This window comes from Schistocerca gregaria, chromosome 7, assembly GCF_023897955.1.
Source record: "Schistocerca gregaria isolate iqSchGreg1 chromosome 7, iqSchGreg1.2, whole genome shotgun sequence".
NCBI lineage: Eukaryota > Metazoa > Arthropoda > Insecta > Orthoptera > Acrididae > Schistocerca > Schistocerca gregaria.
In genome coordinates, this window is record NC_064926.1 from 402,287,877 (window position 1) to 402,309,725 (window position 21,849).

The following is a 21,849-nucleotide window of genomic DNA, read 5'->3' on the forward strand; positions in this document are numbered from 1 at the left end:
GGGAGGAAAAGGATGGAAGGAACTAATGGTATCAGCTGCACTGGAACTTCATGCTGAATCAGGGGCATTCAAAACTGGGATCTGTTGCTTACTTAGCAGGTGTCAACCTCTGCGCCACCTGGAGACAGTATTTATCACAAGTGCACAGACTTTCTCAGCACTCTCCCCGTCTGACTCACATTCCTATCCAATGCCACTAACCACAGTCCTTATCCGTGTCTTCCACACTTGCTAATATTCTCCCCCTGCGGGACCGGGGGCTAGAATAGGCCAGAGGTATTCCTGCCTGTCGTAAGAGGCGACTAAAAGGAGTCCCTCCCCCTCAAGGGGGTAGTTAGCGCCTGCGTCCGGAGACGGACGGTTCCACGACCTATATGTGCGGTCATTTTGGTTTTTTCACTTCTTCTGGTTTCTTCCTTCCTTTGGTTGGTTCCTTTCTTTGTTCTTCTCCATCTCACTGTCTTACTTAGCCTTTCCCTTGCCTCCTTCTCCTTGCTTTCTCTGGTCTCCGCCTCGGCGTTTGAGACAGTTTGTCCTTTCTCTCCCTTCTTTTTCCTCTTCTTCCTTCCTCCATGTGCGTGCCTGAAGCCCGACCCACGCGTTCGCACACGTAGCCGGTGACGGGGTAACGCGTAATTCCCCGCCCTGGGTAGACAAGTAAGGCACGCACGTACCCCCTGGTAAAGGCCAGGCCCAGGGAGGGGTGATTGCCTGAGCTGACACCTTCCGACCATGCCGATTGGTCCCTCCGTCCGTCTCTCGGGAGGTGTGACCTGAGGTGTAAACATTCACCTAAGGCGGGAGTGCCCTCTGAGAGGGTCTCCAAAAGGAAGGAGTGCGCCATTGCAGACGCTGGCAATCATGGGAGATTCCGCCGCAATGGATTTCTCTTCTTCTTCTTCTTCTTCTTCTTCTTCTTCTTCTTCTCCTCCCTCGACTTCTGCCCAAAAACGGAAACTTGACCAGCCACCAGTGACAAAAAGTACTACCACCTGCCCCACAGTTCCTCGTAGTTTCTCACCGAGCGAGGTGGCGCAGTGGTTAGCACACTGGACTCGCATTCGGGAGGACGACGGTTCAATCCCGCCTCCAGCCATCCTGATTTAGGTTTTCCGTGATTTTCCTCAATCGTTTCAGGCAAATGCCGGGATGGTTCCTTTGAAAGGGCACGGCCGATTTCCTTCCCAATCCTTCCCTATCCCGAGCTTGCGCTCCGTCTCTAATGACCTCGTTGTCGACGGGACGTTAAACACTAACCACCACCACGTAGTTTCTCGATCTGAAGACGGAAAGGATTTTTCCTCTGTCAACCCTTTCGTTATCCAGAAGGGCGTAGATGCCATAGCCGGCAGTGTCAAGACTTGTACCAGATTGCGTAACGGTACCTTGTTACTAGAAACTGAGAGCGCCTTTCGGGCACAAAAACTGCTTCGGGCCACACTCCTGTACACATTCCCTGTCCGGGTGGAGGCTCACCGCACTTTGAATTCGTCTCGTGGTGTGGTATATACTAGATCACTCGACAGATTGACTGACGAGGAGATTCACTCTTTCCTCGCTGAACAGGGCGTGATGGCTGTCCATAGGGTCATGGAAAAGGTCAACAATGACCTTGTTCTGACCCGGACACTTTTCTTGACTTTTGATAGTGTTCAGCTGCCTTCGCGCATTAAAGCAGGCTACGAGGTTATTTCTGTTCGCCCCTATGTCCCGACACCTACACGCTGCTATCAGTGTCAGCGTTTTGATCACACTCGCCAGTCTTGTTCCAATGCGGCTAAATGTGTCACTTGTGGCAGGGATGCCCATGAGGGTGACTGTCCACCTCCGTCTCCTCGTTGTGTGAACTGTCAGGGTGACCATGCAGCGTCCTCCCGCGACTGTCCCACCTAAAAGGAAGAACGCTGTATACAGGAAATTCGGGTCAAAGAGAAAGTGTCCACCTCGGCTGCTCGCAAGCTATTTGCTAGTAGGAAGCCCACGCTGCTCCCAGCGGGGAAATACAGTACTGTCCTCGCCTCTCCTCGGACTACCAGGAAGATGGCGACGCAGACATGCGATCCGATCTTCAGGACTACGGTTGTCCGTTCGGCCAGTGCTAAGATCGCCCGGTCGACGTCTCCTCTTCCTCCCGTCACCCCTCACACACAAGCGCCTTCAACAGCTTATGCCATGACGAAGACCCAGAAGTCAGATGTACGGGCCTTCAAGAAGGAACCGTCCCGTGCAGACTTCCTACGTACCTCGAACTCCCAGCCATCGACCAGTACTTCCACTAAACTACCTTCCAAGAAGTGTCATAGGACGCACAGTTCTCCTTCTCCGCCACCCAGCGGTTGCCGCCCCAGGCCGTCATCCGTTTCGCCTTGCCGCACCGCTGGTAGCCGAAAATCTCGCCGTTCACCGGCGGAGGAAGCTCCCCCTCCCCTTGTTAAGATGGCCGATGAACCTATAGAACCAATGGACGATGACTGTCCGCCTACTGATAGCGGCGGCAGTGCTCGCTCGAAGCCAGGCACTCAGCGTCCTTCGAGGTGACCCCTTCTTGCATCTTCTTTTTCTTTTTATTCTCACGATGGCACTTATTCACTGGAATATTCGCTCCAACCGAGAGGACTTGAAATTGCTGCTCCGCTTGCACCGTCCGATCGTCGTAGCCCTCCAGGAAACGAAGCTACGCCCATGCGATCAAATTGCCTTTGTGCACTATACCTCTGCGCGTTTTGACCTACCCCCTGTGGCAGGTATTCCGGCTCATGGAGGGGTTATGTTGCTGGTCCGGGATGATATTTACTACGATCCCATCACATTGCACACCGGCCTGCAGGCAGTTGCCGTCCGAATTACTCTCCTCACTTTTACATTTTCCATTTGTACCGTTTACACTCCATCGTCGTCTGCCGTTTCCAGGGCAGACATGATGCAAATTATTGCTCAGCTACCTGCACCATTTTTGTTAACCGGAGACTTCAATGCCCACCATTCCCTTTGGGGCTCCCCAGCATCCTGCCCGAGGGGCTCCCTGTTAGCAGACCTTTTCAACCAGCTCAATCTTGTCTGCCTCAATACTGGCACCCCCACTTTTCTTTCGGACGCAACTCACACCTATTCCCATTTAGACCTCTCTATATGTACTGCCCAACTTGCACGCCGGTTTGAGTGGTATGCAGTTTCTGGTACATATTCGAGCGACCACTTCCCGTGTGTTATCCATCTCCTGCATCACACCCCCTCTCCGTGCTCAACTAGTTGGAACATCTCCAAAGCAGACTGGGGGCTCTTCTCTTCCAGGGCGACCTTTCAGGATCAAACCTTCACAAGCTGCGATAGTCAGGCCGCACACCTCACGGAAGTCGTTCTCACTGCTGCTGAATATTCCATCCCTCGCACTACTTCTTCTCCACGTCGCGTACCGGTTCCCTGGTGAACCGCAGCATGTAGAGATGCTTTACGTGCTCGTCGACGTGCTTTACGCACCTTTAAACGCCACCATACAGTGGCGAATTGTATCAATTATAAACGATTACGTGCGCAGTGTCGTCGTATTATTAAAGAAAGCTAGAAAGCCAGCTGGGCTGCTTCCACAAGCACGTTCAACCGTTTTACTCCTCCTTCTGTTGTCTGGGGTAGCCTGCGCCGGCTATCTGGCACTTAGGTCCACTCACCAGTTTCTGGCTTGACGGTCGCGAATGACGTCCTTGTCGCTCCTGAGGATGTCTCCAATGCCTTCGGCCGCTTTTTCGCAGAGGTTTCGAGCTCCGCTCATTACCACCCTGCCTTCCTCCCCCGAAAACAGGCAGAGGAGGCTAGGCCACCTAACTTCCGCTCCTCGAATCGTGAAAGTTATAATGCCCCATTCACCATGCGGGCACTCGAAAATGCACTTTCCCGGTCACGGTCCTCCGCTCCAGGGCCTGATTCTATTCATATTAAGATGCTGAAGAACCTTTCTCCTGCGGGTAAAGGTTTCCTTCTTCATACTTACAATCGCATCTGGATCTCCGCAAGCTGGAGCGAGTCTATTGTTGTACCGATTCCTAAGCCGGGGAAGGACAAGCACTTGCCTTCCAGTTATTGACCCATCTTGCTTACCAGCTGTGTTTGTAAGGTGATGGAGCGATTGGTTAACTCTCGTTTGGTTTGGCTGCTCGAATCTCGACGCCTACTTACCAATGTACAATGTGGATTTCGTAGGCGCCACTCTGTTGTTGACCAGCTGGTTACCTTGTCGACCTTCATTGCGGAAGCGCCCGACTGCGGCTGTGTTCTTTGATTTGGAGAAGGCTTACGACTCCTGTTGGAGGGCGGGCATTCTCCGCACCATGCATACATGGGGCTTTCGCGGTCGCCTCCCTCTTTTCATTCGTTCCTTTTTAATGGATCGACAGTTCAGTGTACGTGTGGGTACATGTTTCCTGGAGCGCTGTCTTCAGCGTTCTCTTGACCGTCTTTACTCCTCGAGTGTCGCCAATAGCTTTCGTTTTTCTGCCGAGAAGACAGTCTGTATTAACTTCTGGCGCTACACAGAGTTTCTCCCACTGTCCTCACGACTCGGTCCCGTTGCTCTCCCATTCGTGGAGACAACAAAATTTTTAGGTCTTACATTTGACAGGAAACTTAGCTAGTCTCCACATGTGTCATATTTGGCTGCTTGTTGTACCCGTTCTCTGAATGTCCTCCGTGTTCTCAGTGGTATGTCGAGGGGAGCGGATCGAACCGTCCTACTACGCCTATATCGGTCGATCGTCCGCTCCAAGCTGGATTATGGAAGCTTTGTATACTCCTCTGCACGGCCGTCTATCTTACGCCGCCTCAACTCCATACAACATCGGGGTTTACGCATTGCGATCAGAGCGTTTTATACTAGCCCCGTCGTGAGTCTTCCTGCTGAAGCCGGTGAATTGCCACTCACCTACCGGCGCGATACATTGCTTTGTCGGTATGCCTTTCGGCTACTGTCAATGCCCGACCACCCGTCTTATCGTTCCTTTTTCGATGACTCTCTTTGACCGTCAATACAGGTTGTATGTGTCTGCCCTGCTACCCCCTGGAGTTCACTTTCGTCACCTCCTTCAACACCTTGATTTTTCACTCCCTGCAATCTTTAGAGTGGGCGAGAGCCACACGCCACCTTAGCTCCAGCTCAGGTTCGCGTTCACCTTGACCTCAGCTCGCTCCCAAAGGAGGTTACCCCCGGTTTGGTACACCACTCCCGTTTTGTCGAACTTCGTTCGAAGTTCATTAATATGACCTTCATTTATACAGATGGCTCTAAGACCAATGAGGGGGGTCGGGTGTTCTTTTATTGTTGGGGCACAAAGTTTCAAATACCGGCTCCATGGCCATTATTCGGTCTTCACAGCTGAGCTCTTTGCCCTGTACCAGGCTGTTCTTTACATCTGCCGCCACCGACATTCTGCTTATGTCATCTGCTCCGATTCCCTGAGCACCATCCAGAGCCTCAGTGAACCGTATCCGGTTCACCCTTTTGTGCACTGGATCCAACACTCTCTTCAGCAGCTGGTGGACGACGGTTCTCCGGTTAGCTTTATGTGGGTTCCTGGCCATGTCGGTATCCCTGGGAACGAAGCTGCAGATGCCACGACCAAGGCTGCGGTCCTCCAGCCTCGGACAGCTTCTTGTTGTGTCCCTTCATCAGATTGTAGCAGGGTCATTTGTCGGTGCATTTTATTGCTGTGGCATGCCGATTGGGCTGCACTTGCGGACAACAAACTTTGGGCCTTGAAATCTCTTGCCGCGGCTTGGACGTCCTCCACATGCCCTTCTCGGCGGGAGGAGGTTGTTTTGGCCCGGTTACAAATTGGACACTGCCGGTTCAGCCATTGCCATCTGCTGTTGGCTGCGCCGGTGACATTCTGCCCATGCGGGCTATTGTTGTCAGTCCGCCACATTTGAACGTCCTGTCCGGATTTTGATACACTGCGTCTTGATCTTGGCTTGCCATGTACTTCGGATGCCATTTTAGTGGATGACCCAGGAGCAGCTGCTCGCGTTCTTCGTTTTATCAACTTGACAAACCTGTCTAAAGACATTTGATTATGCTGTTTTTTTTTTTAATCCTATGCCTGTCAATTTATCTTTTATCGTGTTTTCCCTTTTAGTTGCTGTTTTAAACTTGTGCCTCGCGGTACATTCCTAACGTAGTCTGGGCGCTAATGACCATCGTAGTTGTGCGCCCTAAAAAAAAAAAATATATATAATTGATTCTCCTTGATGGGTAATGAACCCACACGCTTCACTGTGGGTGTACATTTATGTTCGACTTCCAGGGGGAATCTAAAATTAATGAGCTTGGAGGATGTGGATGGGTACTGTGGGTCAGTGACTCTGCTTGGGGTATTTCTTAGATAGTCCACAGCTTTTTGGTAAATACTGTTTCTGGGTAGTGCAGAGGTAAATGCAACTGCCTTTTAAGTGGGAGCTCCTGGGTTCAAGTTCTGGTCCAACACTCACTTTCACTCATCACCAATGATTACTCAAAAAGTCCCGATGTAGCATGTAGCTGATATCATTAGTTCCTTCCTCTGCTCCTCCCCCCCCCCCCCATCCCACCTCCCCCCACCCCACACACACACACACAAACAAAAAAAAAATGGTTCAAATGGCTCTGAGCTCTATGCAACTTAACTTCTGAGGTCATCAGTCGCCTAGAACTTAGAACTAATTAAACCTAACTATCCTAAGGACATCACACACATCCATGCCCAAGGCAGGATTAGAACCTGCGACTGTAGCGGTCGCTCGGTTGCAGACTGTATCGTCTAGAACCGCACGGCCATTCCAGCCGGCCCCCTCTTACTAGTTGAGTTTACATAATGTGTATCACAGCTGTTCTTTCGGACATGGCTAAAAGAACAGAGACCGTGCATTAATATAATTCTTCAACTTTGCCATATCCAGCTGAAGCCACTCATCTATATTTAAATCCTGTAGAGCTACAAAATTGCGGGGTTGTTGATTGCTGCATTTCACTCATCAGTGCAATTTCTGAAGGACTTGGAGGGAGTGATTTAGTGTGCAAATTTAGGTGGACAGTGTGCAGGAGTGTTTGTGAAACCAGAAATATTTGTATACAGTGCTGTCAAAATATAGTTGACACATTAGAAGAGGGAGTGTTCACAACATATTCATTATGAGGGTTAGGATTAAAGACCAACACCTACCATGGGACCGCGTCTGCTCATCACCACCAATTTCATCTAGATTTTTAGCTTATATAGGGCTTGGCCAGAAATGGAAGTGACAGTATTGGGAGCTCCGGATGGCTAGGTATTTATGGAAAAAGGAAAAAGAAGAAGAAGAAGAAGAAGAATAGTGTAATAGTAATGGCGAGTGTTTATCAGAGCTAGAGTATCAACAGGAGTGCCCCAGGGAAGTGTGATAGGCCCACTGTATATTTTCTGTATACATAAATGATCTGGCAGACAAGGTTAGCAGCAGTCTGCTAATAATGCCATGGTGTTTAGGAAGATGTCATCATTGAGTGATGTAGCAAGATACAAGATGGCTTGGACAAAATTTCTAGTTGTTGTGATGGATGGCAGCCAGCTCTAAATGTAGAAAAACGTAAGTTAATGCAGTTGAACAGGAAAAACAAACCCATAATTTTTGAATACAGCATTAGTAGTGTGCTGCTTGACACAGTCACGTCAGTTAAATATCCAAGCATAACTTTGCAAAGCAATATGAAATGGAATGAGCATGTAAGTACTGTAGTAGGGAAGGCAAATGGTCAGTTTTGATTTATTGAGAGAATTTTAGGAATGTGTGGTTCATCTTTAAAGGAGACTGCATATAGGACACTACTGTGACCCATTGTTGAGTACTGTTTGAGTGCTTGGAACACACACCAAGTCACATTAAAGGAAGACATTGAAGCAATTCGAAGGCGGGCTGCTAGATTTGTTACTGCTAGTCGTTTATGTTAGTGGCATTTCCAGGCAGCTGTTAGCACAACGAAAAGATTGCAGAATGGTAATTGGAGGGTCATGGATTTGAGTACATCTGCAGAAACCTTTTTCAAGTTTTACTGTGCTTATACTGTAAATAAACTAATATACACAATAAACATTACTTGTTATAATTTTCATAAGAGGCCTGAAAAGGAAAGGCATGGGAAAGTTTGGGATTGCAGATAAATTTGCAAGAATGGATTGCACTTTTAACATCCACAAGACCTATGAATCCTGCCTAACTCGGTTCACTCCTCCATCCAGCCGTGTTCACTCCACTGCCCCCAAATTACCCCTGTTAACTTTCCAGAATTTCTTAACCTCGACCTTGCCTTACCACCATTCCCCAAATCCCTCATCATGCAAACTAACCTTACAGCCACAGAAAGAACCACAGTCTACCACCTAAAAACTGATTCCAGCCGTATAATCTTACTTGCAGACCAAGGTTCTGCCAGAACCACAAGGATTACTTAGCAGAAGGACTCCACCAGCTGTCAAATACTTCTACCTACAAACCTTGCCACAGTGACCCCATTCCAAAAATCCAGCAGGTTCTCCAGCTACTCCTCAAATCATTAGGCCCATCCCAGAACCTCTTCCCAGAGTCCATTTTTCTGCTCACCCCTACCACTCCCCACACTCCTACCTTATAATGCTTCCTAAAGTCCATAATTCCAATCACCCAGGACACCCCATTGTGGCCAGTCACTGCGCCCCCACTGAGAAAATATCCTCTCTAATAGATCAACACCTTCAACCTGCGCTACCCCGAACCTAACCTCCTACATAAAAGATACTAGCTATTTCCTCCACCGAATCTCCCACAGTTCCCATCCCTTTACCACACAGTGCCCTTTACATTAGCATCCCTAATACCCATGGCCTTACTGCTATTAAAAACTACCTTTCCCAGTGCCTGAAGGATTCCAAAGCAATGATCTCCTTCCTAGTCACCATGACCAACTATATCCTCAATTACTTTTCCTTTGAAGGCATTACCTACAAAAACAAATCCAGGGTACAGCTATGGGCACCCGCATGGCACCTTCTTAGGCCAACATATCCTTCCTAAGCACCCATAATCATAAACCCCTCACCTCGTTCATATTCGTTTATGACATCTTTGCGATTTGGATTGAGGATACTGTGTCCACTTTCTTCCACAACCTCAAGAACTCCTCCCCCATTTGCTTCACCTGGTCCTACTCAACCCAAAAAACTACGTTCCTAGATGTTGACCTCTTCCTCGAAGATGGCTACGTGAAACCCAGCAATACCTCCAGTTCGACAGCTGCCACCCATTCCATACCAAGGAGTCCCTTTTATACAGCCTAGCAACACTTGGTCATCGCATCTGCAGTGATGAGTGGCGCCTCTCTAAATATACCAAGGGCCTCACTGAAGTGTTCGCCGACCATAATTATCCTCCCAACATTGTACAAAAACAAGTATCCTGTGCCTTATCTTTCCAGTCTCCCACCACCTCCCAAAGTCTTACTGGCTGGCTACAGAGGAGCATCCCCCCCCCCCCCCCCCCGACCCCCTGCACACACACCCCCCCCCCCAGATCCACCCCAACCCCAACTCAACACCACCCAGGACTGGAGCAATTGAATTACATTTTCTGCCAGGGTTTGGACTACCTTTTGTCGTGCTCTGAAATGAGAAATATCCTGCCCACTATCCTCCCCACCCCTCCCACAGTGGTTTTCCTCTGTCCACCTAACCTACACAATATACTTGTCCATCCCTACACAACACCTGCTCCCAACCCCTTACGTCATGGCTCATACTCCTGTGATAGACCTAGATGCAACACCTGTCCCATACATCCTCCCACCACCACCAACACCACCACCTACTCGAGTCCAGTCACATTCACCTATCCCATCAAAGGCAGTGCTCCCTGTGAAACCAGTCATGTGACCTACAAGCTGAGCTGCAACCACTGTGCTGTCTTCTATGTGGCCACAACAACCAACAAGCTGTCTGTCCGTATGAATGGCCACCGACAAACTGTGGCCAAGAAACAAGTGAACTACCCAGTTGTTAAGCATGCTGTCAAACATGACATCCTTCATTTCAGTGACTGGTTTACAGCCTGTGCCATATGGATCCTTCCAAAAAAACACAAGCGTTTCTGAATTGTGCAGTTGGGAACTTTCCCTGTAATATATCTTATGTTCCCTCAACCCTCCTGGCGTCAACCTTCGTTAGTCACTGTCCTTACCCAGCCAGCCTCCTACTTCTCTCCATTTCCACTACCTCCCCTCTCCACAACTCCCCTGCCTTCCGTCTAACCTGCAGCATTTCACTATCCGCCACCCCTACCCTAGAATCCCATCCCTTCCCCACCCCAGCCTCCTCCTTATCTCCATCCAATCACCTCTTCCATTGTGCACTGGTGCTGCTGCTCGCAGTGTGGTTTCAGTTGCCTGAAACTGCAGACACGTGTGTGTGTGTGTGTGTGTGTGTGTGTGTGTGTGTGTGTGTGTGTGTGTGTGTGTGAGACTCGCCATCTGGGCTATATGGTGGTGTGTGTGTGACTCGCCATCTGGGCTATATGGTGAATAGCAACTTTCCTTCTCATAACAGTGTTACATTCACTCCTTGATTTTCCATTGTTTGATACGTAAATATAATAATGCTACTTTGGTAGTATGTACTTCTCAAGGATTTTCAAGACAACTAGGTTCGAATTTTTACGAAACATTTATATAACATATATGTTATTGGGGCACCATAAGCACAATGATCTATGTTGGCAGATCATAAAGTGTGCCATCTGTCCTGCATTCGATTCTTGTCCTTTTTTTCACCCTACCAAACACTTTTATCATTATAATGTATCATGTGTCTTTGAGAATCATCATCATCATCATCATCTGACAACAATGAAGACAACAATGATAATGGTAATAATGGTAGACATTAGCGGTGAAGTATAATCGAGATGAAATAAGGCATCTCGTGAAATTACATAAATCCTTTTGGAACACCCTGTACAGTGAACTAGGTGATCAAATGCTTCTCATAAATTACAGAAATACCTATTCCTAAATTTTTGTCAAATTAGCCAGTTTCATTCACAGGAAAGTCATTAAATGATGCCAAATTTTGATTTGTGCATGTGATGAGCTGTTGTGAGGGTCTTTGCTGATTCAAGAGAGGATGTTTCTGTGGCAGGATGTGGACACCGATAGTAGTTCCCGCAGGGACAGCCGACCAGAGGCAGAGCAGAGTCCCGTGATTGACTCTCCGCTTGACTGCCAGCCTGTCTGCACGTCTACCCCCAAAGGACACACTGAGGCCCGCAAAGCCGCCAGGCCTCAGCGCATGCGTCTGCGCCCACCACACAACCTACTGCCAGAGTTCAACAGGTGTGTAGTTAATTGTCATATCATTGTTTAGTGAAGGTGCAGCTGTTTGTTGGTTGTATGTAAAGCCTGTTAGTGGCACCAAAGGTAGTGCCCAGTCCCTAGTGAAATTGAGGGTAGCAAAGTGAAAGCTGAAATGCTTAACTTCATCCAAATGTCCTTTTACAAAGGAAAACCCAGGAGATCCTTGTGCGACTGAAAAGATGAATGATGTGAGTATTAGTGTCACTGGTGTTGAGAAACAGCTGAAATCGTTAAAATTGTATAAAGCTCCAGGCCCCAATAGAATCCCTTTCAGATTTCACACTGAATGTATGGTTGCGCTAGCTGCTCTTCTAACTATGATCTATCATAGATCCCAAAAAACGGTGCCCAGTTGTTGGAAAATGGCATGGGTCACACTCCTGGGCTATCAGCTGGCTTACCAGATTGTAATATACGGATTGTCTTACAGCATTTAAATTGTTGCTGGTTTGTATAATATTTGTGAAAAACTGAGCCATCCACACATGTGTATTTGCTACAGTTTTTTTAGGAACTCAGGTTGGACATTTTCAAAACCTGGAGCTTCTTATGGCTTAAAGAGCTGTTGAGATTTCTTTACAAGTGAAGAGGTGGTATTGTGTGGTTTGTGTGGCTTTGGCGTTCCTGAGTTCTTGTTTAATCTTGATAGTATGTGCTTTTTCTTTCAGTGCTCTGGATGTCTCACTAGATGTGGAACAATGGCATTTGTATTAAGTGTTGTTTTAGTACTTTGTGTGGGGACCCACTTCTTTGTTTCCTTAATAAGGTCCACAGTTGTCTCTCGACATCTGAAAGTTCAGACTTTCTACTGTCTTCAACCACTTTTGCAACCTCACCATGTCTAGACTGTTTGGTGATTCATTTGTTATTACCTGATCACCATTTTCAAGGAAGTTCTGCTATGACTCCTCACTGTTACGTATTGCTTTCAGTTGTCACTTGGTATACATTTCATGAAGTAAACAGTATATATGGTGTTTTATCAATACACACAGGCAACATTAAATTATTTGGTTATAAACCAGACAAAAAGCTTTGTTGAGTAAACCAAACTAAGACTGTGTGAAAAAAAAAAAAAATGAACAGTGACCAGTATCTGTTAAGCCAGCTGGAAAAAAATAGTTTCTAGCCAAACTGTAAAAATTTTGTGCTATGGAACAATTTATCCATTTCTTAATTATGACATTGAACTGTGAGACTGAGAGACAGACATACACCTGATTGGAATGAATATTGATATTGCAGAGAAGAGCAATTAAGTTATTGCTGCAGGGACTAAGGTGATGTCGTGACTCATTTGTCAAACATAGAAATGTGGTAATATATGCCTTTTATTTGTATAAACTTTTAATTGTCATGCATAGTCAAAACAAAGTTAATGTACAGCGATATATGTAATTATGACACCAAAAGTCAAGGTAACTACATCAGACAGTGGACAAAAATTAAAAATAACAGGCCATAATCTACATATCAATGAGATGGCGGCAGGAAGGGCATCCAGCCACCCCTAAAACTAACCTTGCCAAATCTGTTCTAACCGCACCGACCCTGCGGTCGCTGCAGGACTATGGCATAAGAGAAAGAAAGAAAGAAAGAAAGAAAGAAAGAAATCTACATATCACTGAGCAGATATGATTCAACAAGCTGCCACATACTGTGAAAACTAGTGAAGTAAAGTTGTTTCAAAGGAAGATAACACTTGCTTAATAAATGTTCAGATTCATTCAGCCTGTACATGTCATCCCTCCTGAAACCTGGAAACAAATTTTTTATTCTTTGGTGATTCTCATGAGAAAAAGAAAGATTATATGAGAGTCTACTAAATAACATTTAGCATTGTTGAGTGTGACCAGAAATTCTATGATATTAGCTATCACTTTATAACTCAGGGTTGTTTGGTTGTCTTGTCTAGCTGCTGATGGAATGGAAAGTATGCTATTCCTGTGCTAAAGTGGCAGATTTTACACTCTTGTGCAGTAAAGGTGGATGTGAACCCTTGTAGAACAGTGCCGAAAAATATTACCACAATCTATTTTCTATCACTTCCTGCTAGAGCCCTTTTCAACCTGCAGAAAATAACAGGTCCAACTTATCTGGAGCACCGAGTCCATTGCCATTTCGCAGAATGCTCCCCTGCACAATGTAAACTTAACTGTAGTGTACACCAGGTCAACATTTTCCCACAATTCCCACAAGGCCAACCATCCCTCTTGCATTGCAAATTGGTCATAATGCTACAAATTTACCTTTAGTTTATACACATATTGTTTTCTTGACTAGAATACAATATGTCAAACTAGGAAAATGAGGGTGTCCCAGTTCAACATTAATCTGTTAGTCAGTTCTACTGACCAGCCAGAAATTGATCTTGAGAGATTTCCTGCATTCAACTACTTACATGCTTGGCCTGATTTACACTCTCCACAAACAACACAGAAAATTTAACTTCCAAAACTTACGAGTATTCGTTCAACTTTATACAGTTACCATTGAAATACAAAGACATGAAAATAGTGCAATATAACTGGTGACACAGACAGTTTTGAAGTATAGTAAGTAAACAATGTTATGGATGGCAACAAAGATGAACAAATGTTTATTTTCTGTTTCTTCACTTTGAAGAATACTCAGTCGAATTTTTGCCTTTTAATTTTTGTTGATATTTTTTATCTCATCTGTATGTTGTTTCATTGTTATATAATTGCAGTGACAAGTGAGTGCTAGGTTCATAGTAGAGCTCTTATGTTTTTCCATTCATACAGCAACATAAAGTCAAAGATGGAGCTTTTATTAAGAAATAAAAACCAGAATACAGACTCAGGGTAACAACCAATCAGAGACCACTTGTCTCTTATACCAGTATACTCAGAAATATCCTGGGACAACTCCTGAAATTTTTTCAGCTGAGTTTGGGTTCACACTGTGGAAAGCCTTGTATAGTGCCCTCTCAAGTGTCCATCAAATATTCAAGGAACGGTGGAACTGTATTGGCTGGAGAGCCATTTTTCAAGGAGCCAGAAAAAAGCTGTGCAATTTATGAGCTTAATACAGCCAGTTCAGTTATATGAAGGAAAGTTGCTGCTCACCATATAGTTGAAATGCTGAGTTGCAGGTAGGCACAACAAAGAGATTGTTCTAAACAAAGCTTTCAGCCTGTAAGGCCTTTGTGAAAAATAGACCACACACACACACACACACACACACACACACACACACACACACACACACACACACACACACAAAAATCGACTGCAGTCTAAGGCAACTGTAGTCAATCTCACTGTTGCCTTAGACTGTAGCGTATGAGAGCTCTGTGTGTGTGTGTGTGTGTGTGTGTGTGTGTGTGTGTGTGTGTGTGTGTGTGTGTGTGTGTGTGTGTGTGGTCTAATTTTAATGAAGGCTGGGCGAGAGCTTTATTTGGAATGGTCTTCATAGGTTTAATGTTTGTGAAAGACAGGTATTGACTTTACCTATCTATAGACAGCCATAGTGTAACAGAGTTATGTTAGATACATTCATAACTTGAAATATTGGATAAAAGTAACAGCCGAATAACAGAAGAGCAGCAGCAACAGTGGCTTTTATTACCCCCCCCCCCCCTCCCCCCCGTCTCCAAAGTAACTGTTTACTCTTTATATACATAACAGTAGTAGTTCCCATAATCATTGGTATTAGTAGATTAACACTAGTTCTACTTTGTTGTTCTACATATTTTAGCACTGTTCATAATTTGTTGTTAATATACTTTACAGTAATAACCTGCTGTGCTCCTTGTCATTTTTAATGTATAACTTGCCTCATAACACGTTCCTGAAGGCTAGTTTCGTGATGGGATTTACAGAACATAATAGCTGAATATTGTGTTAATTCAACTTTATTAGGCTGTGGCATGTATGCCATGCATTATAACATACACTGAACACAATAAGATAAGGCAAATGCATGCAAGCAGTAATAACACGATAACTGAGTGTGAGCATAGTGTAGCAGGGTTTAAATAGGCAATCGCTCATGGTGGGCTCTATCGGAAGTTCACAGTATTGTTCTCTCATGACACATTGTGACAGATGACAACAGATTGCTAATGCACTTGGATTTCAAGTGTGTATGCATTACTTTATTCCTCTTTTCTTGGGGAACAACTCAGATTTGCGAAATGTCCATGATGTCTTCCTCTGTGTGGCTCTGACTGAGGTGTCATGCTGATTTGGTGCATATGGTCGTAAGTACTTGGGGCACTGGCAGCATCGCAGTCCGCCTTCTCATGTCAACCCATACGGTAGGATGAGTGATGTTGGAATGAGCTCCATGTCAACATCAGGTCCACTGCCTGATAGTGGTGGTGTCCTCCTGCAGTTGGAAGCTGAAGTGGAGGAAACAGCTCCAGTGTGGACAGAAGCTGCATTGGTACTGCTAGCGGTATTGAAAAAGCTGTGCCATGTGACCAAGGGTCCCCTAGTATGTCATGACAGGGACCCACCTGCATCAGGTGATCCGTCAAGCAACACAGACTGCTGGCTTCTGGCCAGGGTTGTCTGGTCATCCACGTGCAGGCAAAACTGATGATAATGATGTGCACATAGGCATTCCTCTGTATGGACATCATGATGGTGACCACGACACCTGGAGGTGACAGTGGGAATCCATTTTGGGTGACGACCAAACCTGCATGCCCAGACAGCCATCCCGGCGCGGAAACATGTCAACACCTGCACACATTGGCATCCCTAGCTGGGCCACAGGGGATGCAGGAGTGTCTGGGGTTGACGCTCGTGGAGCATTGCGACAGGGCTGTTGTTGCCGAATGGCATGAACTGATAGGATGACAGAAATTGAACCAAGGCAATGTTGAATGCGGACCGTGTCATGTACTCCTTCATTTTCATGTTGAATGTTCTAACCTTTCAGCCTCACTATTGGACTGCAAATTGGAGGACAGGGTGGACATGCGGCAAATCCCACAGATGTTGCAGAAGGTCGCAAACCCCTGCAACACAAACTGAGGGCCGTTATCAGAGACCAGTGTTGCCGGAAATCCTTCACTGGAAAAACTTTTCCAACAGGGCTGCTACGGTGGCAGAGGCTGAAGTTGACAGGCAACAAACAATGTATGGAAACTTGAGAGAATGCTTCAATTATTATTAGCCAGTATGCATTAATGGAAGGGCTGGTGAAATTGATGTAGAGATGGTCTCAGACCTGCGAAGATTGCAGCCGTGGAGATAACATTGCCTGCAGAGCAGCTTGCTGGGCAGTGCATTGAGAACATGTCGTAACCATTTAAGTGACGTTGCCATCCAAACCAGGTGGGCTAATACCTTGATGCTTGACATTCCCCAGTTATCAGACTACAGCAATTGCAAGAGATCCAAATGGAGAGGCAGGGGAATCACAGCACGAGAAGGTAAATAGTCTGTATCAAGGAGTAGAACACCATTAGTGACACAGAAACATTGCCGAAACACACAGTGGTTATGGAGGGGGTCGAATACCCACGATGGGAGTACCTCAGACCAGCCATGTTGTATGAAATGTATTGTTTCTGGAAATCAGATTGGTAGCGCTAGCCTGTGCAACCCAAGTCCTGGGGATTGGAAAGCCATTGACAGTTCGTTGAGCTCGTTCATGAATGTGGAAACAGTAACTCCTCCTGATCAAAAACTGGGTCTGGACCGACTGGAAGAAGGGAGAATGCATCAGCAATTGCATGTTTAGCTGTGGGGCAGAACTGAACCTCGTAGATGTACCAAGAGAGGAACAGCACCCAATGTTGAAGGCAATGCTTTGCTTTTTTTGGCAATGATGCTGAGGGATTTGACACCATAAAGGAAAATATTAAACTTCTTTAAGGTATAAACAATGGCGAGGGCGTCTTTGTATATTTTTGAATATCTAGTTTGAGCCAAATTAAAAGTCAGTCTTTGACATGCATACAGTAGGCCGCTTGGAGCCATCAGAATATTTATCAGCTAACACCGCACACAGTCCATGCTGGGAAGCATCTGCTGATAACACTAAATGTTGACCTGGTTGGTAGGTTATGAGGCAAGGTGGAGATTTTAACATAGACTTCAGTTTGGAAAATGCCGTTTCACACACCTGCAACAAGTAGAAAGACACCCACTTAAAGAGCAAGGCATGGAAAGGTTGTACAACTGGTGCTGCCCCAGGCAAAACTGATGATAATAAGTAGAGACTGAATTATATGCATCATAAAAATCTTAAACTGTCCATGCAAATATGCATGAAAAGTGCCAAAATATGCACTATCAAATAATATAAAAACATGGTTGTTACTGCATGCATTATATCTCAAAGTTGAACCTATGGACATCAGTTATGAGGAAGAGCACCAGCCGCATGTAAAATCGGTATATTAGAATGCTGATATCTTTTTCTGAATATTTTTTGGTAGAGGTTAGGAAGGGGGCCTTTCTGGGATTATTTTCTAAAAATATGCAAAATGGGGACGCATTCCGTGTTTCAAGAATTGTTCCTTCTTTGTTATTGTTGGTAACAAACAAAATATTTTTATAAGCAAAAAAGGACCATTCTACATCAACTGAGGTAACTGGGTTATTGTTTAAAACGTTTTCAAACTTTTCTTTAAGTTTTCTTGGAAATTGCTCTGGCAATGAAGAGTTCCTTAGAATAATCTTATTCATTAACTGAATAGGGGCAGATGTGGATTCTGACCACAATCTATTGGTTATGAACTGTAGATTAAAACTGAAGAAACTGTAAAAAGGTGGGAATTTAAGGAGATGGAACCTGGATAAACTGAAAGAACCAGATGTTGTACAGAGTTTCAGGGAGAGCATAAGGGAACAATTGACAGGAATGGGGGAAGGAAATACAGTAGAAGAAGAATGGGTAGCTTTGAGGGATGAAATAGTGAAGGCAGCAGAGGATCAAATAGGTAAAAAGACGAGGGCTAGTAGAAACCCTTGGGTAACAGAAGAAATATTGAATTTAATTGATGAAAGGAGAAAATAAAAATGCAGTAAATGAAGCAGGCAAAAAGGAATACAAACGTCTCAAAAATGAGATCGATAGGAAGTGCAAATTGGCTAAGCAGGGATGGCTAGAGGACAAATGTAAGGATGTAAAGGCTTATCTCACTAGGAGTAAGATAGATACTGCCTACAGGAAAATTAAAGATACCTTTGGAGAAAAGAGAACCACTTGTATGAATATCAAGAGTTCAGATGGAAACCAAGTTCTAAGCAAAGAAGGGAAAGCAGAAAGGTGGAAGGAGTATATAGAGGGTCTATATAAGGACGATGTACTTGAGGACAATATTATGGAAATGGAAGAGGATGTAGATGAAGATGAAATGGGAGATACGATACTGCGTGAAGAGTTTGACAAAGCACTGAAAGACCTGAGTCGAAACGAGGCCCCGGGAGTAGGCAACATTCCATTGGAACTACTGATGGGCTTGGGAGAGCCAGTCCTGACAAAACTCTACCATCTGGTGAGCAAGGTGTATGAGACAGGCGAAATTCCCTCAGACTTCAAGAAGAATATGATAATTCCAATCCCAAAGAAAACAGGTGTTGACAAATGTGAAAATTACCGAACAATCAGTTTAATAAGCCACAGCTGGAAAATACTAACGCGAATTCTTTACAGACGAATGGAAAAACTAGTAGAAGCTGACCTCGGGGAAGATCAGTTTGGATTCCGTAGAAATGTTGGAACACGTGAGGCAATACTGACCTTACGACTTATTTTAGAAGAAATATTAAGGAAAGGCAAACCTAAGTTTCTAGCATATGTAGACTTAGAGAAAGCTTTTGACAATGTTGACTGAAATAATATTTCAAATCCCGAAGGTGGCAGGGTAAAATACAGGGAGCGAAAGCCTATTTACTATTTGTACAGAAAGCAGATGGCAGTTGTAAGAGTCGAGGGACATGAAAGGGAAGCAGTGGTTGGGAGGGGAGTGAGACAGGGCTGTAGTCTCTCCCCGATGTTATTCAAACTGTATATTGAGCAAGCAGTAAAGGAAACAAAAGAAAAATTTGGAGTAGGTATTAAAATCCACGGAGAAGAAATAAAAACTCTGAGGTTTGCCGATGACATTGTAATTCTGTCAGAGACAGCAAAGGACTTGGAAGAGGTGTTGAATGGAATGGACAGTGTCTTGAAAGAAGGGTATAAGATGAACATCAACAAAAGCAAAACGAGGATAATAGAATGTAGTCGAATTAAATATGGCAAGGAAGGTGTTTCTGAAGAATCAAAAATTTTTAAACATCGAGTATAGATTTAAGTGTCAGGAAGTCATTTCTGAAAGTATTTGTATGGAGTGCAGCCATGTATGGAAGTGAAACGTGGACGATAAATAGCTTAGACAAGAAGAGAATAGAAGCTTTCGAAATGTGGTGCTACAGAAGAATGCTGAAGATTAGATGAGTAGATCACATAACTAATGAGGAGGTATTGAATAGGATAGGGGAGAAGAGAAGTTCGTGGCACAACTTGGCGAGAAGAAGGGAATGGTTGGTAGGACATGTTCTGAGGCATCGAGGGATGACCAATTTAGTATTGGAGGGCAGCATGGAGAATAAAAATCGTAGAGGGAGACCAAGAGATGAATACAGTAAGCTGATTCAGAAGGATGTAGGCTGCAGTAGGTACTGGGAGATGAAGAAGCTTGCACAGGATATAGTAGCATGGAGAGCTGCATCAAACCAGTCTCAGGACTGAAGACCACCACCACCACCACCACCACCACCACCACCACCACCACCAACAACAACAACAACAACAACAACTGAATAGGCTCATTCAACACCAAACTTCGAGTTTGAAGCCTTCTAATACTTGCAGGTATACAGGAAAAGTGAGTGCTAATCACAGCAATGTCTTTGCTTCCTTGCACTGTCAAACTGTCAAAGCCTCTGCACTACCAAAGTTGTTTAACACCTCCAATGGCCATGAAATGTTCATTGTAGAACAACACAACATCGATCCACATACCCCAACGAGTTACCACTGGTTCAGGAGGTAAAGGCACGTTTGGTAGTTTTTCTTTGTAGGTATTGATGCGAACAGGAGCCTTTAGAACACTTTCTTTGTGGGTGGAATCAGTTTATTCAAATTCACAAATGTGGAATGAGCTCCTTCAGCTAGGCGATGTACTCCATGAGCAAAACAAATTGGGATAAAATACTCGGAGGGCTTTTCCTGCTTTGATCGTGTAGGGTGCAGCATCTGAAATAAACACAAACATCCTGTCATCTGCAGAAGATTCTGGAAATATTTTTCTAATACACTCATTCACAAATCTGATGTTGGTAGAATGATTTATTTTTTCAAGTTCTTTGTAGACCGCTGAATAGGAAGAAGTAGGTTCTTATTTTAAAGCACCAACAATTAAATTTGCAATGTAATGGCCGCAAGTGTCTGTAGCTTCATCAGCTGAAATCCGGATAATGCTGTCCTTGAGTTCATTGCATATTTCTTCCAGAAAGTTTACGAAAACTGTCGGTCTGTTATTTTTACGGAATGTTGATTCATCTGGTATATTCTGATTTGAGCAATATTTGCACAGGAAGCCTTTGAGGATAGGATTTGTAAGTTTGTGAAGAGGAATATTGCTTGCAATGAACGCTTCACATAGGTCCATGTTAAACTGACTTTTTTGGTTACTTGTGAACAAATCCCTGCTACTGCAACTTGCTGTCGTCAGAAGTTGTTGTCGTGGTACTTTCTTCTGCATTCCTGCGATATGAAGACTTGTCTTGACTTGCTGGTCTATTTGAAACTTCTTTTTGCACGGAATGTTTTTCTCGCAAACTCAATAATATAAAACAGTTCCTTCATGTGTAAATGTTCTGGGATGGTCAGCTAACTTTTTTGGGTGGCATGGCGCAGAACATGTTACACGCTACACATTGTAAACAAGTTTGACTGTGTAGAAGTAGTTAGAAAGCTAAACTGAAGCAATGGAAGTGCAACTAAAAGCTTGTGTAGTTTAATTTAATTGTTACCGAAGCATATGGTATGACAGTGGAGGGGCCGGGGGCAGGTGCGCAGGAGCATTGACTATGTCTGCCTGTCCCTGTTCCTCTTCTGTAATGATTTTGGTAGGCAGTGGCCTCTTGGTTTGCAATTACATGCAATTCTAAGTGGTGGTCAATCTTTGAGACATCAAAACTAGATTGAGCTAGAAACTGCCCATCTAATTTTTAAAATATTGTAAACATAGAGTGAAAATATGCATCGTCACTAGTTTTTAGGTAAAATATGCAATAACTGGGGAAAAGGAGAGCAAAAGTATATTCAATATGCAAATGCATATAATCTGGTCTCTAATAATAAGCAAATGTACCTAGAAAAAACCTGGAGCTCCTTGACCAATATAGGATACGGAAGAGCCATAACGGTAGAGACATTCTGTTGAAGGGGTTTGATGCCAGCACTAGAGACCTCATGCTCAAGATAAACAATAGAAGGCT

The 21,849-nt window shown here is 44.7% G+C and overlaps 1 protein-coding gene across 4 annotated transcripts in view; it reads left to right on the plus strand.

The window, feature by feature from the left end:
* LOC126281428 (protein inscuteable homolog) overlaps positions 1–21,849 on the plus strand; it is a 206,539-nt gene that overhangs the window by 145,988 nt on the left and 38,702 nt on the right. For all 4 annotated transcript variants that reach the window (XM_049980380.1, XM_049980378.1, XM_049980377.1 and 1 more), the window contains exon 3: positions 11,163–11,356. In XM_049980380.1, coding sequence (XP_049836337.1) covers positions 11,163–11,356 — 194 coding nt within the window. The remainder of the gene's footprint in view (positions 1–11,162; positions 11,357–21,849) is intronic.